The sequence below is a fragment of the Canis lupus genome, chromosome 6 (assembly GCF_011100685.1).
Source record: "Canis lupus familiaris isolate Mischka breed German Shepherd chromosome 6, alternate assembly UU_Cfam_GSD_1.0, whole genome shotgun sequence".
In the NCBI taxonomy this organism is placed as follows: domain Eukaryota; kingdom Metazoa; phylum Chordata; class Mammalia; order Carnivora; family Canidae; genus Canis; species Canis lupus.
In genome coordinates, this window is record NC_049227.1 from 24516011 (window position 1) to 24534085 (window position 18075).

Sequence of the window (18075 nt, forward strand, 5' to 3'; positions counted from 1 at the left end):
ATGTGGGAAAGCTGAGGCCTGGAGTGTTGAAATTACTTCTTCAGAGTCACACAGATGATTAGTGCTGCATGTGGGACCAGGTGACCCATCTCCTGTCTCATCCCAATGCACCAAGTCTACTCTCCTTAGTCATGTCCCTATGAGTAAAGGATGGCCCAAGGCCCACTAGCCATCCCTGATGTGTTTCTTCTCTCTTGCTCTAGCGAATAACTGCTCTTCAGGACCCAACAAGAAGAAAAGAAAGTTCTCCCCTAGAGACAAAGAGGATCTCACCAGGTAAGTGTCCCTATGGGTATTGGGGATTGCAGGATACCAGGCTGAACTGTAGAAGTCTTAAAACCATGCTCTCAATCTTGATTTCAAAGCATTCTCAGACTACAAGAAACCATGTTTTGTTTTGTTTTGTTTTGTTTTGTTTTGTTTTGTTTTTTCCATTAGTCCCCTTAACCCAATTTTTTAAGGCTCTGAATAAAACTAAATTAACCAACTGAACAAAACCAATGCTAGCATTCCTACGGGTGCGCATGGTTAGAGGTTGTCATTGAAGGACACACCCATGCTAGTTGATGACACAGAGGAGAGGGGCTTCCCCTGCATAATAACACTCAGCAGCATAGAGACAGTAGGCTTGACACAGAGCACTTCTGCAGAAAGCCAACGGCTGAGCTGTGTCTCCTTTTTTTTTTTTTTTTTTTTTTTAAGATTTTATTTATTTCTTCAGGAGAGACACAGAGAGAGAGGCAAAGACATAGGCAGAGGGAAAAGCAGGCTTCCTGTTGGGAGCCTAATATGGGACTCGATCCCAAGACCCTGGGATCATGCCCTGAGACAAAGGCAGATGCTCAACCACTGAGCCACCCAGGCATCCCTGAGCTGTGTCTACTTTTCAGGACCAAGCTGGCCTGCAGTATCTCAGTCTCATCACCTATAAAGAAGGAGGTGGTGATATCTTCAACCTTTCCAGGAAGCAGGCCTATGAGTCCAGAAGAGCAGATTGATGTGATGTTACAGCAGGAGATGGAAATAGAAGGTAAAGAAACCCAACCGTCTGAATCAGACTTAGAGGTATGTTCTTGCTGCTTCCTTTTTCTCAATTTGCTGAGTATTATTCTTGGCATCTCAGTGATTCTGAACTCAGAGAGAACAGCAGAATCACCCAGGGAATGTTTTAAAAATACCAAAGTCCAGACCTCATGACAGACTACCAAATAAGAGTCTGTGTGTGTATATTTGTGTGTGTGTGTGTGTGTGTGTGTGTGTGAATTGCTTTAGTGAGTCTTAGAAACCTTTGGTTCCTCTTAGAACATAGGTTGCAAAATGATGACCCATAAGCTAGGGTTGCCAGATTTTGAAAAACAAAACAAAACAAAAACAGGACACTCAGTTAAATTGGAATTTCAGATAAACAATGAATAATTTTAAAAATTATACTAAAATGCTAAATGTATAAGCATATCCCAATGTATCTATAGTTTATCTGGCAACTCTACCATAGGTGAATTTGGCCTATAGATGTGTTTTGAAAATGCAGGAAATCTCATATAAGCTGGATTTCTAACCTCTTTTGAAAAAATTAAGAAATTTAAGCTGAGAAGTAACTACCTCCTTTCGATAAAAAATATATTTTCCAGTTTGTGAGAGTCTCCAGTATTCTTTATTATTTTCTTATGTCCAGCCAGCTTTCACTCATTAACATTCCTTGCTTGGTTTTAGGTAGACTTTTGAGTTTCTAACCTATTTTAAAAGAAGAGGAACAAAACTTTAGAGCAAATAGCTTATGAGTTTATAGTATGTATAATAAAATGATTTATGGTAAAAATCATAGGGACTAAGTATGTGCTATTGGCAGAATTCCATGCTAAACCCTCTAGGTGCTTGACCCCATTCAAGACCTGGGTACTAGGATTACTCCGGTTGTCCAGGTGCGGAGATTGGGGTGAGGTCTGATAAAGAACTTGCCAGAGATTACACAGTCAGTAAGAGGCACAACTAGAACTTAGACCAGGTCTGGCTGATACTAAAGTCTCTATGGTAGCATTTCTCACACTTGCCTGATGATAAGAATCACCTGGGATGCTTGCTGAAAAACCCCAAACTGACTCAGGAGGGCCCATGGATCTGCATTTTAATAAGAGCCTCTCTCCCCACCCCAGGCAGTTCTTACAATGAGGGAACTTTGGAAGTTTCTTCTCTATAGGGAGCTCCCATTTAAATTTGGAGAAAGGTGAGCTCAGCCTTTTCTGACCACAGACAATTGTCACTAAAGCTCAAACCTAATTTCCTGTGCTTCGTGCTTCTCATCTATCTTAAAGTATTCGTTCCTAGAGCTAACTAGCCTTACAGCAGCTTAGCGCCCTAAATAAACAAAACTTCCTGAAGTCACCAGGTCACACTGGCCATTTTTGTTCAGTTTGTGTGTTTGTGTTGCTTTTCTAAACTCGGAAACCCATGGTCAGATTAGAAGTACCGTAAGTCTCACTTTTGGGTAATTGGACTTTTGGGTAATTCTCACTGGCAGCTACAAGCCACAGGATCCAAGGGCTTTGTAGGCCATCATTGTTGTTGAGGAGGGTGAATTACTGAGTCCATTGGAGGATCTTGTTAATCATCATCTTAAAGTTCAGCAGATAGATTCCCTCTGTCCTGGCCTAGTACTCATCCCCCCTGTTACTATTTGCATGGCATTTGACAAGCCCATCCTTCTACCCCACCAAAATCTCTGGCTCTGGTTGAATCCCACAGAGTCAAGGAGAATTGCCCACCATCACACTGCAGTGAGTATGTGGTGATGGGCCCCAGAAAACCCGATTGAAGGGAGTAAAGGGTAGGGATGGGTGGGGTGTGAACAGAGTCCCCTGGAGGCTAACAGATGTGGGCAGGTGGACACAGTTCACCAATCACAGTCATTGTCTTGCTGGTGGTTTGTTTATGGAAGAGGTACTATTACTATTTGACCAACGGGATCCGAAAAGACATGATTGCCCCCGAAGAGGAAGAAGTGATGCATCGGATTTCAAAGCTGATTTCTAACACGCTGCTGACAAGTCCCTTGCTGGAACCCCTGGTGATCCTTCTGGTGAAGGAGAAGGAAAATGACTACTACAGTAGCCTCATGAAAAGCATTGGTAAGGCTGGGTGTAAATGGGGCAAGGGGCTCCTTTGTGGAGAGCGCCTTCTTCCTCTATCAGTCCACCCTGGTTCCTCTAAAAAATGCCAAAAACATCCTTTTCATTCACATGCTCTCCTGTACATCACTGATGTCAACGCTAGCAGTTCCTGCACTTCGATGTGCATCCGTATAACTTGAGGATCTTGTGAAAAATGCAGATTCTGATTAGACAAATCTGGAGTGGGTCTGAGAGTCTTCATTTCTAACAAGCTCCCAGGAGATATGGATGCTGCTTACCCCAGGGCAACACTAGGAATAGTAAGGGTCTATTCAGGTTTTAAAATCTAGCTCAAGACCTGCCTCTTAAGTATTTTTTTTTCTCTGCAACCCTCAGTGGTCCTTCCTGTCTCTACTTTTCAACTCAACCTGCTTTGGAATGTCTCCTGGGCCATAATTCTCCTCTGTTATATAACACTGGCATTGTCTTTTCATTTCTTATGGGTCTTGGCCCTCCTATTAGACTGTCAGTTCTTCGATGGTGAAGGACGTGTTATTGATTCTAGCTCCTCTTCATCCTTAGGCCCGTGTCTTGTACACACAGTAGGTCATTGGGAAACAATGATGGTGAGTAATGTGAGAAATGCATCAAAGAGGAGAGGTGATCATATGAGTTCCTTACCTTTCTATTTTATCTGCAGAATAGCTGTCTTTACCAAGATGTCTAATTATTTTTAATTTCCTAATTAACTTTCTTTTTTAAAAAAGATTTTATTTATTCATAAGAGACACACAGAGAGAGGCAGAGACGTAGGCAGAGGGAGAAGCAGGCTCCCTGTGGGGAACCCAATGTGGGACTCGATCCCAGGACCCCAGGATCATGACCTGAGCCAAAGACAGATGCTCAACCACTGAGCCATCCAGATGTCCCCCCAATTAACTTTCTTGTCTACTCTAGGATAGAAAAATCATAAACATGTAAAGTCCTTCAAATTCCAGCCTCAACTGACTTCTGCAGTCTTATCACCTTGAACTCTACCACTTACATCTAATATTTCTACCACAAAGTAATTCACAGCACCTTGAGCATGCTTTACAAAAGTTATAGAACTGTACTTCATTACATACTGTTCCTTCTGACCCCTATGCTCTTCCTTTTCTATCTTGTCTACAAATTCCTACTCATTCTTCACAATCCAGCTCAAATGTCACTTCCTCTGAAGCTTTTACCGATCTTTCTTTCCTGAGTATGTGAAATATTTTGTTTCTAAATTTCCATTTCTTTTTTTTCCCTAAGATTTATTTATTTATTTTAGAAGGAGCAAGAGGGAGGGGCAGAGGAAGAGGGAGAGAGAAACCCAAGTGGACTCTATGCTAAGTACAGAGCCCGATGTGGGGCTTGATCCCACAACCCCAGGATCAGACCTGAGCTGAAACGAAGAGTCAGATATTTAACTGACTGCACTACCCAGGCACCCCTAAATTTCCATTTCTAAGTATCTGGTGTCATCTGTTATGTTGAATTTTTTGTGTGACTGCTTAGGTGTGGGAAATCAATTAATGATCAATGAGGTATCAGCAAATAGTGATTTTATTGTCATGCATGATGCTAGATATCCTCATTTGGGCTCAACTCCAGGTTCTAAGCCTTAGACTGTGAAGTTACACTCCTCCTTCTCCTTGAAATTTCTTCAAAAAGAAAACCAACCAACAGAGTAGAGCTTCCCCAATTTAATTATATCCAGAGGATTATCAACATCATGGGTATTATCAGTGTAAATAGTCAGAGGCTCATTTAATTCTAAGTACTGCAGCTAAGAGCACAGTGTTCAAGGTCCCTAGTTACTAACAAAGTGTGTGCTCTGTTGGTTACTTAGTTGATTACATCCTCATGGACCCAACAGAGCGAGAAAGACTCTTCATCAAGAACATTCCCCACGTGTTTCCTCAAAGAGTGATCCGGGCCCCTGTGCCCTGGCACTGTGTCTACAGGAACGCCAAGAAGTGGAATGAGGAGCATCTGCACACTGTGAACCCCATGATGCTTAGCCTGAAAGAACTGTGGTTTGCCGAGTAAGAAGTTTCTTCCCTCCCTTTTCTTTGCCTTTCTTTATTGTTTGTACACAAAAGACAATATTTTAGGTTGGGCACAGTGTGAGTAGCCCTGCCCTTGAAGGGAAATGATGAAAATCCTAGACCCAAAGTGCATATGAACTGTGAGTGACAGCTCTCCGGGCAGTGAAATGACCCTTCTTTGTGCTCCCATGATACCTAGCACCTATCTTGAAGTCCTGGCTCATCCTGGAACAGAGCAGACTTGGAGCCAGCCTGCTTAGGCCCAGATCTGTTTTTTGTTGTTGTTGTTGTTTAAGGTTTTATTTATTTATTCATGAGAGACAGAGAGAGAGAGAGAGGCAGAGACACAGGCAGAGGGAGAAGCAGGATCCCTGCGGGGAGCCCCATTCAGGGCTCTATCCCAGGACCCTGAGATCACGACCTGAGCCAAAGGCAGATGTTCAATCACAGAGCCACCCAGGTTCCTGCAAGATGAGCTCTTGAACAGACTGCATTCAGGGAGGACCCGTCAGAGTTGACAAGCCTTGGACATCCAGATGGAGGGGGACCTAGGGTTCCTCAGGTAACTCCATGCCAGCACAGGGATGGCAAGTAGTGGTCTCAATTATGTTCATGAGTGACTAAATTGGCCACAGCAAGTGGAGGAATTTAGAGGATACAGGAGCCACTTTTTTTTCTTTCATTTTTCTAAATTGAGGTATAATCCACACACCATAAAATTCACCCTTCTTAACTGCACAGTGCCACAGTTCTTGATACATATTTGTACTAAGTATATATTTGTACAACTCTCACCACTCCGTCATTCAAGAATATTTTCATCATCCCAAAAAGAAATGTTATATCCATTAGCGGTCTCCTCCCACCCACCCCCTTCTGCCTTCTACTCAGCCCCTGGAAACCATGAGTCTGGTTTCTGTCTGGACAGATTTAACCTATTCCAAACATTTCATATAAATGGAATCATACACTATGACCTTTCCTGTCTGGTTGCTTTTTGCTTAGTATCATGTTTTCAAGGTTCATCTGACATTGAAAATGTATCAGTATTTTGTTCCTTTCTGCAGCTGAATATTACTCCACTGCATGGCTGCACCATGTTTAGTTTATTCATTCATCAGCTGCAGAGAAGAGAGTGTCATTTTGGGAGTTCCATAAAGGGAGGTGTAAATCCTGGTGGGAGAATAAGGCCACCCAAGTTCAATGAAAAGTCAAGCTGATGACATGATGAACTACCACCATCTGAGTTTTTATTAGAAAATCTAAAGCCAGGGATGCCTGGGTGGCTCAGTGGTTGAGCGTCTGCCTTTGGCTCGGGGTGTGATCCCGGGGTCCTGGGATCAAGCCCCAAATCAGGCTCCCCACAGGGAGACTGCTTCTCCCTCTGCCTGTGTCTCTGCCTCTCTCTCTGTGTCTCTCATGAATGAATAAATAAAATCTTAAAAAAAGAAAAATCCAAAGGCAAATATGCTTATTTAATTTTGATTGGTTGAACTTACCAGTAGCTCAGACATTTTATTTTGGGGAGGCTTTGTAGCTTTGAATGTGTTTAGTCTTAAGGGAGCCCTGTTTCTTAGAGAACTTACTTGTTTATCACATTCTTAGTTGTACCTATATTTTCAGAGGGAATTGAGGGGGAAGTCAAGCTAGCCTGGAACTGACCAATGATATGAAATAAGCACATTCCCTTCTTTGGATTGAATTCAGTTTTCTAACTCATTGGGGGTGCCAGTCAGGACACTGAAAAAAAAATGAGGCAGAAGTATATAGTGTAATAATTTATAGAATGGGCTCTCAAACTATACTACCTGGGTTCTGGTTCTTGCTTTGTCAATAATGAATAGTTAATCTCCCTAGGTCCCTGTTTTTTTATATGTAAAATGGGAATAATAATAATAATAATACTTACCTCATGGGATTTGTTGGATGAGTTGCTAGAACAGTTTTGGCATATAGTAGTTGTTCCATAAATGAAGGTACCACTATAACTATAAGCATGTTTATGGCCTCAAAAAATAAACTAGAAACTACCATTTCAGAGATGGTAAAATTTGCCAAATTCTCACTGCCAAGAAGATGTATATGTGCATTTAATTTGATCATGTAGTGAAGATGGCAAATTATTGAACCTATAGCTTCTGAAAAGATAGTATTCTTACCACTTGCTTTTAGGAGTTCCCTAAAGATTATATAGGCAACAAACGCAAAAGTGAACCAAAACCATTTAGAAGATTTTTGTCAGTTGAACAACAACAGCAACAATACCACGAAAGATTTGTTAAGGAAATGATACAGACAGCTTTTCTCTGTGACCTGCTTGATTTTAATTTAAAAAATTCTAAGAAGTCACCTAGTAATTAGTGAAGGGTGAGGGACTTGGGGGCCATAATGAGAATTGTGGTTTGAAGAGCCACTGCAGGAAGTCTGTTAGGACTGAAGATAAGTAACTTAATTGCCAGATGGCAACAGGGCCATACTCAGGTTGGATATCAAATGTGTGGTGAGGGAGGTCTTGGGTTCTATCCTTCCTTCCCTAACAGTGCTTTGTGACTGGCCAGACAAGATGGGGACTAATTTAACTACCTTCACCAAGAAGGAATAAAAATGGAGGCTGTGGGATTTAAGAAGGATGAGGAAAAGTGTCCTAGAGGTCATTCCAATGAAAATGAAAAGTAAGAAATGAGACAAGCTGAAAAAGTGAGCAAAGATCTAGTTGAGGAAGTGAAAGATAGTGATGATTTAAAAGACTGACTTATAAATGAATGGAATAGACATCAGGAAAAGATACGGTGGCTCTCTAAGCTAAAAGAGGCCTCAGGGGACATGATAAAGAGCAACACATCCATTGATCTGAGAGAAATGGAAGAAGATAAGAGCCTCATAGGAGACAGAGGAAGGAGATTCATGTGTTCATTCCACATATATTTTTCATGTGTCTGCTTTGTGTAAGGCACTGTGCCTACAGGATACTGTGTGTGTCTTGGTGAGCCTGCCAGCCATTGCAGGTAGGTCTATGGAGGGTTTTTTTGTTTGTTTGTTTAGACCAAAGCAGTCCTCCAAGTTGTCCTGAGTGGCTCACTCAAGGGCCACACTAAGGATTAGATGGAACCTACTTGATCATGAAGGTGTTGCTTCTCTTGACCTATCTTCTCTGTCTTCACGTTAAAGAACATTGATTTGTCCATTTGATATTCTAGGTCCCGGCCAGGCAAATACCAGGTTGGTGCCAAAACCCCACTCCCCAGATGGGTTACCCAGAGTAGAACACATAGGAAGGCTCAACAGATACCAGTTGAGTTGGTTCATCTATCTGCTCTTTGCAAGGTTCCTGTGGACTTTCTACTCCCTCCTCAGACTCCCAGATTTTTCAGATACAGTTTCACTCTCCTTGAAAAATAAGGATATATGCCCTTTGAACCCATCCTACAGAATTCATTTTTTTAAAAAAGATTTTATTTAATTATTTGACAGAGAGAGAGAGCACAAGCAGAGGGAGTGGCAGGCAGAAGGAGCCGGAGAAGCAGGCTCCCCACAGAACAGGGAGCCCTGACATAGGGCTTGATCCCAGGGCCTTTGAATCATGACCTGAGCTGAAGACATGCTTAACCAAGCCACCCAGGTGCCCTTAGAATTTATTTTTAAGTGTCTTTGCAGCCCAGGACATTTCTCCCTCTCTTTTGGCAGATTTCAAGACCTCAGGTTTGTTCGAACAGCAGAATTACTGGGAGGAAAGTTGCCTCTGCAGCCTCATGAATATTGGGATGTGATCCAGAAACACTGCATGGAAGCACGCCAAATCCTTCTCAACAAGTCAGTGTCTGGCCTCAGAATCGGACTGCATCACAGTATCATAAACTCTCTGGAGTGAGAGTGTTTCTGGAGTGAAAACTGGTTTCCAGCCTGGAGGTTGCAGTTTACTGACTTCCCACTGGCCTCTTTCTCTGTCCCCTTCTTTGCACTTTCTATCCCCAGACAGTCTTTGTGTCTCCCCATGTCCACTCTTCTTCAGCCCTCACTCCTAGTCTCCTTCTGCCTTTTTGAAACTCTCATTACCATTCCTTATTGGAGTTACCACTTCCCTTCCCTTCTGAAGTCTGTTAGACTGTGCTAGATACCTGACAGTGCATTTGAATGATTTATGTTCAGGTGGCCCAGATAAACAACTGCAATATTCCAGAGTTAGGGAGCTTTCAAAACTGAGATGATTCCTTTTTCTTTTGCAAATGTGTGCAGGACTGTGTCCAAAGTCAGAGAAATCCTCTTACGTGAAATTATGGTGGTAATACCCACCAATGGGTTTTTATTATCAGAGACAATGCATATGAACTGTTGGCACATAGTAGCTGCTCAATAAATCTCCTAGTTTTTATCTTTACAACTATGGCTATTCCTAGTACTTTTCTAGCATTCAGAAAAGAGATGTGATAGGATGAAAAAGCCAGTGGTTTCCACTGGGAATTAGGAATCAAGGGAAGTAGGAATAAAGAATAAGGAGGCATCCATTTCTGCTTCTGCTTTTCTTACTTCTAGGACCAACTTCTGAGCAGCTACTGTCACATTGGAGTTTCCCTTCTTACGTTTTCTTCTTTTTCTCTTCTCTCTCTCTTTCCCCCTATTAAGTCTGAATCAGAGGCCAGGCATTTGTCAAGGAGAGAAATTGGACAGAACATCCCAGTTCCTTATGCCCTTTTACCACAACCTCTGATTATAGTGAAGAAAGCAGAGACTCTTAGAGCAGGACATGCTACCAGTATCCCTTGTGTATTTGAGTATTGCTAATGGAAGAGTAGTACCTCAATTCATATCTTATTTCTTTCTTTCCAGGAAAGAGGTGTTTACAGGTCGGGTGGCCAGGGATATGAAAGTACCAATTTGGAAAGCTGCTTAGTGGGAACTGAGCCATCTTTCTGGTCAACAGAGAGAGGGGAATGTCTGATCGGACTTGTCCAAGCTCAGAAAAGCTTCTTACTCGGATGCCCTCCTGTCTTTACAGGTGGATCCCTACCTGTGCCCAGCTTTTTGTCTCAAAGAAGGAGCAGTGGGTCCATTTTGCTCCCAAGAGTGACTATGACTCTTCTCGTAACATTGAGGAATATTTTGCTTCCATTGCTGCTTTCATGTCACTCCAGCTGAGGGACTTGGTTATTAAGTCTCTTGAGGACCTCATGTCCTTTTTCATGATACACAAGGTATGTAGGGGACCAGCAGTAGGCCCTTTTGAGGGGAAAACAACTGAGACCATCAGAATTCCGTTACATTGGTTCTCAGCTGTAAGCCAGGATAAAAAGTAAAAAAATTCTTGACTATCACATATATCAGATCATTATATGCTCATTAAAATGATTTCTGTGAATCCCAGCAAGCTTTCCTGAGTTAATTAACTACTACTAAATTGGCCAAGTTCTCTGGAAGTGGGGAAGTTGATAAGAAGTTGCTAAGAAAATTTAAAGAAAGATTGAGTAAAATGGAATTCATACCCCTTATAGGAAGGAAACAGGTCACTTCTTTATCCTCTCTGTTAAAGAAAGGAGTTGAAAAGTTTTATTATCAGTCTTTGGCTTGATATTTAGGGAGTATTGTGTATATCATTGCATATATTCACTTTTTGTTCTTTGAAAGGGGCATCCCTGAAAACAAAAGGCTTTGTTGACCTAATAAATAACTTTCTGCATGAAACTACTACAGTGAAGTCAAAATAAAAGCTAAAAGCACTAAGTCCTATGTTATGTTTTCAAAACATAGTAGCATTCCCTAAACTTAGATAGCCTAAGGATCAAGGAAGATTAGTTTGGATTTTATGCCATGTGCACATTTTACCTTAAAAAAGAGTAATAAAAATATAAAATTACCTTGTTATAAAAGGTTAAATTCTAAGTATTTTTCCAAATGAAGTAAAGATGAACAATTGACCTTTTGCTCAAAAAAATATAGAAGCCAATGCTACTGAATTTAGACTCTGCTGTTAGCTTTCTAACAAGAACCAATCTATAGATGTCACTGTAGTCATCTACTTTGCTAAGCAGAAGAGACTCGGATGTAGGAACAAATCTCACTCTAAAATTCCATACAAAGGGAAAGAAGAGGAAATTTATGGATATTTGATACATGATAGCTATGCAACAAATGTTTATCAATCATCCTCAAACAGATCTGGAAATGTCTAACATAATTGACTTAAACAAGTACTTTACAGCTGTGCTATGACAATTTTGTTAGGCAGTGTAGTTTATGAGAAATAACTTATGTTACTAGCCTGATAGGAAATTGTACATGCCAATATTTCCGTTGTAGGAATGTTGACATTTTAAGTGTTTAAAGTAGACTATTAACTCATTAGCAGGCTCCATCTGAGGCATATAGATAACTATTGATGCTTTTGGATTCTGTCAACAAATTTTTATTGAGCACCAAGTATGTATTAAATGCTGCCTTGGATATTTTGGAGGGATCAGACACAGATCCTGCCCTCGAGGCTAGAGTAGAGAAGATAAAATATACATATAAATATCTGCAAGAGAGAAAGATAAAATATCATGAAGGAATGGAAATTCAGAAGTTCAGAAGTAGAAGAGATTGGTATCTTGCTGGAGAATAGGGAGGCTTCCAAGAGGAGGGAATTTTTAGCTGAATTTTGAAGGATAAAAAGGATTTGAAGATACTAATGCAAGAATTTCTAAGCAAAGTAAGCATAGTGAATAAAAGCTTTGGGGAAGGGGGAGTGGATGAGGTCAGGGTGGGCTAAGCCATACCTAGACCTTACTTGAACATAAACAGTATATGGGACTCCACATTTCCATTTCTGGTGTTCATGTCGTACTGTGAATGGATAAAATTCACTCCTTTGATTCTGGAAGGCCCCACCTTGTGACAGCCACCATATCTTATATCTCCTAAAGGATGGGAATGATTTTGAGGAGCCCTACCAAGAGATGGAGTTCTTCCTACCTCAGCTAATCACAATAAAACTTGAAGTCATTGAACCCATTATTGTCTTTAATCCATCTTTTGATGATTGCTGGGAATTAATACACAACTCTTTCTTGGAAATTATTAAGAACTCTAGAGAGATCCCCAAGGTATAGTATCACCTGAATCATTTGTTTATAGTTTTATTTACTTATTGAATAAAATATATTTAAAACGGCTGTTTTTACAAGGTATTTAGTTAGAGGAGTTTTACTTTGGGAGATAAACGCTGAATGTGCTCCCCCCTTGACTCCAGAAAGGAAACTTGAGCCATAAAGAAATGTCCATGCATTTGAGAATTGTGCTTTTATTTTTTTTTTTAAGATTCATTTATTTATTTGAGAGCGAGAAGAGAGCAAGCAGGGGGAGGGGCAGGGGAGAAGGAAAGAATCTCAAGCAGACTCACTGTTGAGTGTGGAGCCTGACATGGGGCTCAATCCCAGGACCCTGAGATCATGACCTGAGCCAAAATCAAGAGTTGGATGCTTAACTGACTGAGCCACCCAGATATCCCAAGAATTATGCTTTTAATAAGAGCATAATTAAGAATTACTTTGTGAGAGATGCCTGGGTGGCTCAGCAGTTGAGCGTCTTGCCTTTGGCTTGGGGCATGATCCCGGGGTCCTGGAATTGAGTCCCACAAGCAGGCTCTCTACATGGAGCCTGCTTCTCCTCCCTCTTTGTATATCTCTGCACTTCTCTCTGTGTCTCTCGTGAATAAATAAAAAAATCTTTACAAAAAAGGAAACCTTTGTGAGCAAGTAGATTTCCTCCCTACCCTGGCCGGCCATGATCCAACTTCAAAGGGGCAGATGTGTCCCAAGCCATATCCAACTTAGGTTGATTGCACAATGGAACAGTGCCATGAACTCACCAAGAATCTTCATAAAACGATATCTAATTTAGTTTGTTTAACCACTGAAGGCATCAAAGGGAAAATTAAAGCTTCCCTTCCTGGTCCAAACCCCTTCCAGTTTCCTTTCCTGGGTGGCATTGCTAATCATATTCCAGACACTTAGCAGACTTTTATTGCTGGCCAGGATCACCCACATGAGTGTGACTCTCTCGTGCTCTATCTTCTATTTCCCTCTGGATGGTCGATGTGTCAAGAAGACCAGTGCCCAGCGCCACGTAGGGAAGGGAACTGTGGGGTGTTTTTCTCTCTTTCTCCTCCTCCCTCCCTTCCCAGCCATTATGTGTAATGCTTAGATGCTCTTAAGTACTCTTCTCCTTGCAGTCTTATACTTTTATACTTATACTTATAGGATTCTAAAAGCTCAAGATTAGATTTGGGGGCTGTAGAGCAGCATATGAGGCCAAATGCTACAGTCAATCTCACCAGATAACTCTAAATTTGAGGTTTCAAATCCAACCAAGCCTGGTTAACAAGAAACTGGGTGTGCAGAGGGGAAAGAAACAGTGGGTAACTCTTCTACAATCAATATCCCTAGGAAGGAAATGAAAGAAGAGACCCTATAATTTGGAAGGATAAGTGTGGGGCTTGGGGACAGATAAAGTACATACCACTCAAGTTCTCTTTCACAGCAATATTTGTAAGCAGCTGGGCTGGGAGAGCCCAGGGCTCACTCATGTGGCTGTTCCAGCAAACATCAGCAGGGATGGTAGTAGATTTAGTGGATTGTAATGACAAGGAGATATAATCACAGGTCATAGTGTATACCAGGTTTGAAACCTAGACCCAAGTGAATGCCAATGGCACTTTATCAGGTTGTGAGAAAAAGCAGCCTAGGTTCAGTATTCTCCATCTAGAGATGCCCACAGCACTGGTTCATGCCTCAAACCCCATAGACTATTTTATCTCTGAATTGGATATTGAAACTTAAAAAAAAAAATAGCCCCTCGGGTTGAATATCTAATAAGAATATCTAAGAATGGGGCAGCCTGGGTGGCTCAGCGGTTTAGCGCCGCCTTCGGCCCGGAGCATGATCCTGGAGTCCCGGGATCAAGTCCTGCGTCGGGCTCTCTGCATGGAGCCTGCTTCTGCCTGTGTCTCTGCCTCTCTCTCTCTCTCTCTCTCTGTGTGTGTGTGTGTCTCATGAGTAAATAAATAAAATCTTAAAAAAAAAATCTAAGAAGAGTAACAGGTAGACAGTAGCCCCAACCCCTAGCGGACCTGCCTTTTTTATGGTTAAATTTTATTTTAATTTTACTTTATTTAAAGATTTTATTTATTTGAGCAAGGATGAGGGATAGAACATGAGTGGGGTTAGGGGCAAAGGGAGAGGGAGAAGCTGGCTCCCTGCTGAGTATGGAGCCCAACACAGACAGGCCTCAATCCCAGGACCCTGAGTTCATGACCAGAGCTCAAGTCAGATGCTTAACCATCCAGGTATCCCTTTATTTATTTATTTTTAAGATTTTTTTTTAAGATTTTATTTATTTATTCATGAGAGACACAGACAGAGAGAGAGGCAGAGACACAGTTAGAAGGGAGAAGCAGGATCTATGCAGGGAGCCCAATGTGGGTCTCCATCCCAGGTCTCCAGGACCACACCCTGGGCTGAAGGCAGCGCTAAACCACTGGGCCACCTGGGCTGCCCTAAGATTTTATTTTTAATTAATCTCTACACCCGATGTGGGGCTCGAACTCACAATCCTGAGATCAAGAATCCTATGCTCCACCGACTGAGCCAGCCAGGTACCCCCCAAATTTAAAAATAACAGTTTCAAGGTACAGAAGGGAAGCCTATTTATGAAAAGGTTACTAAAGGAAACCAAAGTAAATATTAGAAAATACTTGTCTTAGTAATTGAGACATGGATGCTACAATACTGATTGAAATGAAAAGAGGTGAATGAGAGGCATAAATACAATGAAGTGGGGTGAACTAAGGGTTTTCTAAAACTAAAAATGCAAAAGGAAAATTTAAATCAGCATTAGCAGCCATGTCAATGCATTACTTTCATGATCAGAAATACACACACACATACACACATACATTATTATGGAAGGGGTCTACTTGGGCCAGTCTCTCTCCTGATGGGAGAATTTTCTCACTCTAAGTGCCAGGGAAATCCTGAACTTGGAGAAGCGTGTAGGTGTGAGCACTAAGGGTGATGACAAGACCAAGAAGTCAGGAACTAGAGAACCAGGGAGATCAGCAGATGGTAACCATGATTACCTGGAAAAGGCACCATTGATCTCTGTTTAGTTTTACAGACTACTCTACAGGGCATGGGAGAACAAGCCACATTTAAAGGACAGTAAAAGGTTTTACTTTCTCTCTCAACTGAAGACTTCTTCTCAAGAAACAATCCCTTATGCTGCCCACATGTAATCTCTTGCATGGTCTGGATATACCAATTATGTATCCCTAAACCATTTCATCTGTATGCTTGACCAATGCCAGATCCTCCATTTCTTTGCTTTCAACCACTGTCTGCAGTGTGGCCACAGCAAAGAAATTATTCCTCCACTGGCTTAAAAACCTTTAGATTGTCCAAAGAGGGAGGACACAGACTATTTGCATTAGCTTTTCCCCCTTTCTAAATCAGTGCATTTTCATCCATGGTACATAACTACTGTAACTAAGTAGAGCACTCTGACAGTCTTTTCTGGGACCAATCACTTAACTTTCTCAGTAAGGAGGACAGTGGGTCCCTAGCAGGGACTTGGCCGTCTTCATGAGTCATACAAATGAGAACATTTCTCAGGGACACACTTATGCCATTAAGAAGTTAAAGAACCTGAGAGGCACCTGGGTGGCTCAGTCATTTAAGCATCTGCCTTCGGCTCAGGTCACATTCTACTTTAAGCAGGGAAACCTCACATCCTAACTGAGGTCCATGGGGACTCTCCATGGACCAGAGACTTGAAAGTTCAATGAAGGGAAAGATGATTAACCCAAAAAGAGGGAGAGGAGAGAGGTCAAGGGAACAGAAGGGTGATTCTGGTGCTATCCAAGAGGAAAAAGAGTGAAAATGTAAACTGGTGTCCCTGGAAATGTGTCTGTTGCAAAAGATTTTACATTTTGGTGCCATTTCCTTTCTTAATGTTGTGTGGCTGTCTTGTGACACCAAAACAATTTCTATTCTTTAGGTGGAATCTGTCCTGTTCCCAGAGTTGAAAGGCTATAATCTGATTCTTGGAACCGTTAACACTGAAGAAAAACTAGTTTCTGATTTTGTGGATCAAACCTTTGAGGTATTTCAGAAGAATCAAGTTGGACCCCGCAAGTAAGTAGGTTTAGTTGTAACTTAAGCCATTTTGTTATGGATTTGTTTGTCATCAATTTACAATCACTGTTCCCACATATCAGAAATGTATACATAGTGAGAATAGCCCAATACTTACATAGGTATTACTCTTTATCTCCACTTTACAGGTGAGGAAGCTTTCCCAACATTATACAGCAAATAAATAGGAGAACAAGAATTCAAACTTAGTTACAGGTCCACCTCCATTATCTGAAGGCTGTGAGGCTGGATAGGTTTTGGTATTTAGAAATTTCTGGATTTTAGAAAAGTAACAATATACTTTTATATAATGTATAAAAGTATATATCATATATTATGATCCAGTTTCAACAAGACCTCAGGAAGCACCCCTTAATTAAATGTATTGATATTTCTATAGTGAAAAGTATGAATATTCAGCCAAGTAGCCTCATATTAATTTAGACCAGCTTTTGCTATCAAGTGAATTTTGAAGTGGCTTTCTGTTTTCAGAGCTTTTTGGAATTGAGAATTAAAGAAAGGGGATTGAGGACTAGTTATCTGAATGCTCCTTAATTATTATACTGTAGAATATCTCACAGTTGCTCATGTGAGCAGTCCCTAGTTTAGGGTAATCAGATAATACAGCTTCCAAACTGAGACACTTTGAGAGTGAAGAAGGCTTTATTTTTTTTAACTTTTTAAAAGATTTTATTTATTTATTCATAAGAGAGACAGAGACATAGGCAGAGGGAGAAGCAGGCTCCAGGCAGGGAGCCCAACGTGGGACTCGATCCCAGGACTCTGGGATCATGCCCTAAGCCAAAGGCAGACTGCTGAGCCACCCAGGCATCCCTGAAGAAGGCTTTATTAACAATTGCCATGGCACAACAAATAAATCTGGGTGATCCCAGGCAAACCAGAATACATGGGTTTCTTCAATGCAGCTCTGTCAATATATTAGGCCAGAAAACTCTGGATTGTGAGGAGCTGCTGTACATGGTAGGATGTTTAGCAGCATCCCTGACCTATACCCATTAGATGCCAATAGGATCCTCCCACAGCCATTACAACTAAAAGCATCCTGAGACATGGCCAAATGACCCCTGAGTGGTCAGATCACCCCCAGTTGAGAACTACTTCAAATCTAGTCTGAAAATCATAGACTCAGATTTGGAAGCTATGTCCTTATGAATTTGATGTGGGGGCATCTATTTGAAACCTCTGTTTCCTCTGTTTTTGGAGTCTGACACATAGTTTGTCTTTTTGGACTGACTGCTCCTCATACTATGTCTCAGTTTTAGAATCTCTGAAGTATTGGCCAATTCCTAGAAGTGTACCACTGGGCCCTACAAAACTAATTCTGCTTACTCCATAGTTAAGCATTATTTTATTTATTATTTTGTTTTATTTTATTATTTTACTTTATTTCTTATTATTTTAATTTTTTTAAGTAGGCTCCATCATGGGGCATGAACTAATGACCTCAAGATCAAGAGTCACTGCCCTACTAAGCCAGCCAGGTGCCCTCATGTCATCTTTATTTTCATTCAAACTTTTTAGAAAGACTTTATTTTTTAAAAAGTATTTTATTAATTTATTTGACAGAGAGAGCACAAGCAGGGGGAGTAGGAGAGGGAGAAGCAGGTTCCCCGCTAAGCAGGGAGCCTGATACAGGGCTTGACCCCAGGACCCTGGAATCATGACCTGAGCCAAAGACAGTCCCTTAACGAACTGAGCCACCCAGGTACT

General features: G+C 41.3%; 1 protein-coding gene across 3 annotated transcripts in view; it reads left to right on the plus strand.

Moving 5' to 3' along the window:
• DNAH3 (dynein axonemal heavy chain 3) overlaps positions 1-18075 on the plus strand; it is a 171507-nt gene that overhangs the window by 13889 nt on the left and 139543 nt on the right. For 2 of the 3 annotated variants that reach the window (XM_038540141.1, XM_038540140.1), the window contains exons 5-12: positions 204-276; positions 891-1065; positions 2936-3125; positions 4984-5179; positions 8867-8992; positions 10176-10371; positions 12079-12258; positions 16208-16344. In XM_038540141.1, coding sequence (XP_038396069.1) covers positions 204-276; positions 891-1065; positions 2936-3125; positions 4984-5179; positions 8867-8992; positions 10176-10371; positions 12079-12258; positions 16208-16344 — 1273 coding nt within the window. Of the gene's footprint in view, positions 1-203; positions 277-890; positions 1066-2935; positions 3126-4983; positions 5180-8866; positions 8993-10175; positions 10372-12078; positions 12259-16207; positions 16345-18075 lie in introns of those variants that run through there. The other variant, XM_038540142.1, reaches the window with a different exon arrangement.